Below are 6,566 nucleotides of genomic sequence, written 5' to 3'. Positions count from 1 at the left end.
ATTTCCCTTTCTCTCTCGTTGCCTGCGAATTCCAGTTTGCCGGATAGCCATGTAGCAGCCAGCAGGCGCTCTTAATGTGCCCGGGACGACCACAGTGGTAGCACGTCTTGGTCCCAATCCCGTTCGCTCCGCCTCTGCTTCCTCCGTAAGTCTAATTATTTCCTCCTTGCAATTCTAGTTTTGTCCCTGCTACTTTGCCCATAAACACCGCTCCATTCTGGTCTTCTTTGTGCAGGATCATCGCAAGCACCTTGTTCAAGGAATGGGCAGGCTCGTGGCTCAGTATATTCGACCTCACCATGTTGAATTCGGACCCCAATCCCATCAGAAATTGATGGGTCTTCTCTCGTTCGCTTTGTTCCGCAGACATCCTAGACGATTTTTCGCCTTTCTCCATCTCTGCCAACACTCAGAGATAGCAACAACAACTCTAGACAAGGTATAGCTCGAACCCAGATCTACACCGCTTTGATACCATGATAATTTGTCAAACTGAAAGCTTGAATTCTTTCATTACTGATCATGTACATATAATGCTGGTGTACGAAGAAAAAGAGGAAAGATATGTCTATTGCCTAATATACATGTAACTAATAAGGCTAGCTATAAATATATGATACAACATATTCCGCTAATTTTGGCAATATATGATATATCCTGTAATATCTTCCATTACATGGAGGCGTTATCGTGAAGGTAAACTGAAATAAATGTCCAATGAATATTGTTCTATCCCGAAATTTATTTTGTATGATATGATGGCAGGATTGGCGACTTTTCTGGGATGGATGCAATATTTTTCCATGCATACTGCATCAGTCTAAACGTTGAACTCCAAAGCTGACAATACCAGGGTGGGCACGATGGATTGGGTCAACGCCGTCTTATATCGTTTAATTTTGCTTTTCATTTTTCTTGTCGTTTTACATTGTGGTGTATATATTTATATATGCCTACATATATATATGTGTGTGTGTGTGTGTGAGTATGTGTATATGTTTGGTCCTTTCCGATTCAAACTTACTGAAATTTATTCTGCCGAACAAGTATCGTCCTTTATAGATCGAGAAAAGTAAGAAAATCTTGCCCTTGACACGATCACGTTTTTATGACTCATGACTGAATAAATGAATGCGAGGTCATAGAATTCTTCAATCACAGGGGAGATCGGAGGGCTGAGTACAGGATTATACGGTAAGGGAAATATATAAACCTCACAATAAGTCTCAATAGCGGTCACCAAATCCCGAACCATGATTTGAGACGAGTGTGCACTAAGACGGTAAAATTGCAAATTAGGTAATCATGTGTAAATTTTTATATTTTTTATTTTAATTGAAAATTTTAATGAAAAATTGCTTACGGATATATATATATATATATATATATATGCTAATTCTTCTCATCATAAATGATCCGCTTGCCCTAAAATGACCCATTATTTATAGACAAAGGTATTCGATTATTGGTGAAAAATCAATATACTTCTAATGTTGAATCAGGATCAACTAGGTTAGAAATAAAGCATTGGATTGAACTCTTTTTTGGTGTTAAGGTAAAAGCTATGAATAGTCATCGACTCCTGAGAGCGGGTAGAAGAACGGGACCTAATATGGGATGTATCCATCTGTTGTCTATCGACTGCGACGCCTTTCGACATGATCTTAGTCCCCGACTCACCCTCCATGGACGGACCTTGCGGAGGAACCCTTAGGTTTTCGGGGCATTGAATTCTCACCAATAATTGCTTTACTCAAGTTGACATTCTCGCTTCCACTTAGTTATTCATTTTTTAGATTTTTTTTTTCTTTTTTACAACGGTTTTCATATATTTCATACTATATATCTAATAATATAAATTAGATAATTTCTATTAGAATATATATTAGAAAACTGATTCTTGAATCCTTTTACGCTCGAGGAGGTACTTATTATATATATATATATATATATATATATATCTTTTAATATGAGATCATTCTGACCGATTGGAACTTCCTGGAAATAATAATGCAAAAATATATATATATATATATATATATATTGTCATTGAGAATAATGCCCATCATTATGTCGTCATTTTCCCCTTTTAAAATTGGCGCATAATAATTCAATTCCGATTAGTCAGTGATGGATTATTCTAGGGCGCCCCCACACACATCGGCTGGTATAGTCAAAGTAATTAAAGGAAATGGTGGTCTTCTCTGCTCATATTTTATCTAGAGGCGTAATAGCGTGTGCAACTTATATACTTATCTTCTTTAATTTGCATACGCGAGTTTATATATCGGAATAACAATTCCAGAGATCTTGGACTGGGCATGAGATAGTCATTTGAATGGTTGATTCAGAGGAAGCGTTCTCATCAATCAAAAGCTCGATTGCTCGTGAACCAGAATGTAGATCCAGAAGCACAGCCTAGCTAGTTTCAATAATGTCCATGACCAATGACCATATATATACTACTACTGATCAGGGAGATAAATCACTGCATAATTGAAGAAGGATCAGGCTGTGTGGGCCTGATCAAGAAACCGTTGATTCTGACTGCAATCTATCTAGAAGCCGTTAATCAATGGATTAATTAATGCGCTACCATTATGCCTGAAACAAAATTAAGGATATGAAGTTGCACGGGAAAGGAAAAAAACATGCCGCGAAAATGGGTGTATTGCAGTGACACGTATTCTCGCTTACACATTAAAAGGTTTCAAATTTGATTCTCGTCATTGTTTTCTTTACCCCTTACGAGGTCACGAGGTTATCTGTTTCGGATGATGATGTAGCTAGCTAGGAACAGAAGTGTGGAAGTGGTTTGACAGACTGAAAGTAAACTCAAGATCATGTAGAAGCAAAATCACCAAAAATTCAAGTGGAGGCTATGGCCTGTAAAAAAAAAAAAATAGCAGTCAAAATTGAAAAGTTTTGTCTGCTCGATCGATAATCCTTTTTCCATCAGCTGCTATATATTTTCTTCAATATTCCTCCTTTAACATTTCCGAGATCCTACTACAGGTTGAAAATGGTGACTAATTATTAATTAATTGGTTTAATTGGTTTATATATATATATATATATATATCAGTGTGTGTGTGTGTTTTCTAGACAATATGGCTTTAATTTCTTCGTTTCCAAATGAGAGTTTTTAATGTTTTTCAAACCCCGCCAAAAGGAAATCTATGGGAGATTCTTCCTACGCACCCTCACCTTAATTTCCACTGAAGTTGTAGACAAATATGATGATTGTGACTTCACAGGTAAGGTCTTCGAATATCTTCCTACTCGATGCGTTTAACTATCTCATCGATTGATATCATATCAATATTTCGTAAAGCTCGGATCACTCAATCTCACGAAGTTGTGGACGGATTAATTATGTCTGTTTCAAAAAAAATATTTATGTATATATATATATGCGCGCGCGCGCATAAATTCATTCAAAAGGTATTTATATATATATATACATAGAAAATTCTATGGCACAAATGAGATGGATTGGTGTTTGTCCAAGTGTTCTGGTGCCACAGCTTCTATAGATTGGTTCGATACTCGTGGTGAAATTATCTGTGCTCCTTATTAGTTATTAATATTTCTATTTTATTATATTACACTTATGAATCTTTGTTTTATATAACAAAAAAAACATATATTATATGCATAGTGGGGAAATAACTAACTAATTACTGCATGAGGACTTGCATTAACAAAAAAATAACGCAAGTGATGATGACCCCAATCCTTTGAAGGGGAAGGTAGGTAGAAACTTAGATTATGACCCCAATCCTTGGAAGGGGAAGGTAGGTAGAAACTTAGAATTAATTCAACTCACAAGTTGATTAATTAACTAATGCAGTCTTTTCCCATTTCATTAAATTTTATAGTAATTATTATATAGAAGAACATATCATATAATAAAGAGATTCAAAACTAGCGTTTTAATTCCATCTCTTTTTTCAAATGATATTACATTATATACGTGACCAAATATTCGATTTTATAGCTAGCTAGCTAGCTAGGTTTTAGATATTTACCGTACCATCATGACATTAGATGAAAGAGAGTGTTCAAGTATCTCGAATATTCAGCGTATTCTCGAGGAAATCTTCGCACGGTGCGGAGACTAAATTACGAATGAAGAGATTAGAAATCGAGATGCATGCATGTAGATCTTATTGTTTATCGGTTGGGAAATTAGCCCTGTGGTGCAAAATCCCCAGCCCACAATATTTGCCGGTTTCCAATCTAATTTTTCCTCTCCATTGAAAAAATAAAGACAAAAGAAAAGGAAAACAAATTGGAATATTCTTCCACAACATGTAACGCACGACACATGGGACTTTGTAGGCCCCAACACAACCTGCACTTTTTGACTACTACCATACAACAACTGCGAAATTGGATTTGCACTGCCCTCCAACGCCACCACTAGATGCCCGCCACGTGGCCGATGCTAGAGAATTCTCACGTGTCCCGATTAATTCATTCCACTGTTTGCAGTGCCTCGCCTCCTGGGTTGACCGCTGAAAACACGACCGGTAAAAAGACAGAAACAAAGACCACATTTAATTAATGTCTGATTCTCCCTTGCCTATATAACAGCCGCTATCTCTTACCACTGCTTATTAATTATTAGAATCTTTCTTTAGAAGAAATTAAGAAGAAGAACAATACCAAGAATACAACTCACCTTCTAGGTCTGTGTATATCTTATTGAGCCGAATTTGAGAAGATTGTTTTGTTCGATAGGAATGGAGGACCAGGATATCGAGATCCCTCAGTACTTCCTGTGCCCGATCTCCCTCCAGATCATGAAGGACCCGGTCACCACCCTGACGGGGATCACGTACGATCGCGACTGCATCGAGAACTGGCTGGCCAAGTCCACCAAGAGCACCGCGACGTGCCCTGTCACGAAGCAGCCCTTGCCTAAGGATTCCGGCTTGACCCCCAACCACACGCTGCTCCGTCTCATCCAGGCATGGTGTGTCACGAATGAGAAGAATGGCGTTGATCGGATCCCGACGCCGAAGATGCAGCTCGACGTGGCTCGAGTCCTCAGGATAGTGCGGGACCTCAAGGCTGACCACTTGTGCCTGAGGACACTGAAGATGCTCGATGAGCTGTGGTCGGAGAACGAGCGCAACTGGGCGTGCATGGCCGAAGCCGGCGTGGCAGAGGCGATGGTTCCTTTGATAATAAAGTTTACCCGGGAGCAGAGAATGGACGGCCTCAAAGAATCCTTGAGAATCCTTAACCAAACCTGGAGCTCGAGCCGGCCGGAACTCAACCTACTCGTTCAGGAGAACTACGACCTCGTCGATGCATTGTCATGGATTCTTCAACTCGACATGGGGACAGACGATACTGTCCCTGTTAAGGCAAATGCAGCGACGATCCTGAAACGCATAATGGAAGTAGCGAGAGTGACGCTGCTGGAGCGGCTTAAGCTTGAAACCTTCAAGAACATACTGAAAGCCATGAGAGAGATTAGGACCTCTCAACCGGGCATCAAATCCATCTTACAAGTCCTCATAGAAGCGTGCCCGTGGGCAAGGAACAGATCGAAAATCCTTGAGGCAGGTGCAGTCTTCGAGCTAATCGAGCTCGAGCTCGAGAAGCCCGAGAAGAGGGTCTCTGAGCTCACCTTCAACCTGCTCGCGCAGTTGTGTTCGTGCCCGGATGGGAGGACCCAGTTCCTCCAGCATGCCGGGGGGATCGCCATGCTGGCTAAAAGGACTCTCAGGGTCTCTCCAGTTGTAGATGACCGGGCAGTTTATATCCTCACGATGATCTCACTGTATGCAACAAACAACGTTTTACGAGAGATGCTGCGGGTCGGGGCTGTGTCAAAGTTGTGCATGGTCCTGCAGGCGGATTGCACCAGCCATTTGAAGAGCAAGGCGAGATCGATATTAAGGATGCACTCGAACGTGTGGAACAATTCTCCTTGTATTACAGTTTATCTCTTAACTAGGCACGCTGCTAGGTAGCATTCTAGGACTAACCAATATTAATCACACGTTGACTGTTCATATATAAATGTGTACTTAACTTTCTCTTTGTCGTAATGGATACAACTACAAGTGTACTACAGAGATTCTATTAAAAGATTGATTATCTAAATCACCTTGTCTTGGTTCGTCTCGAGCTCATCTGCAATCGTGGATGCTGTGCAACACGAGGGCATCATTTGCTAAATGCATATTGTATGCTTTATCTGTTCCATGATTTTGAAAGAAAATGGCAGATTTTGCAGATATTGCACAGTGAAGTTCAGTTTTAATGCGGTCGGACATTAATCGACGCCCGACGTATAAAGACTTATCGTGAAGGACCACCAACTAGCTCCAAGTCACCTCCACATCAGCAACAAAGCAGAACTAGGAGCTACTACATGTATACAGTATCTCTGACCCTACATATATATATGGTTGATAGCACCTGCATATTCAGCAGCCAATCTTCCAAGTTATGAATCTCTGCCTCAATTCGACGCGATTCCTCCTGCAGTTTGCAGAAGCTTTGGGCTCGCTCCACTACGTACTCTCCTGCTGGTCACATCCCGT

At 40.3% G+C, this 6,566-nt stretch overlaps 1 protein-coding gene across 1 annotated transcript; it reads left to right on the top strand.

Moving 5' to 3' along the window:
• Positions 1–4,642: 4,642 nt before the first annotated feature.
• LOC116210451 (E3 ubiquitin-protein ligase PUB24-like) lies at positions 4,643–6,068 on the top strand. The gene has a single exon (XM_031544318.1). It carries the CDS (start codon positions 4,749–4,751, stop codon positions 5,988–5,990), a length of 1,242 nt encoding a protein of 413 aa, XP_031400178.1. The 5' UTR covers positions 4,643–4,748; the 3' UTR covers positions 5,991–6,068.
• Positions 6,069–6,566: the final 498 nt, after the last annotated feature.

The sequence above is a fragment of the Punica granatum genome, chromosome 6, assembly GCF_007655135.1.
Source record: "Punica granatum isolate Tunisia-2019 chromosome 6, ASM765513v2, whole genome shotgun sequence".
Taxonomy (NCBI): Eukaryota; Viridiplantae; Streptophyta; class Magnoliopsida; order Myrtales; family Lythraceae; genus Punica; species Punica granatum.
Note: the sequence above shows the minus strand (reverse complement) of the source record. Positions and strands in the feature narration are given on the sequence as shown.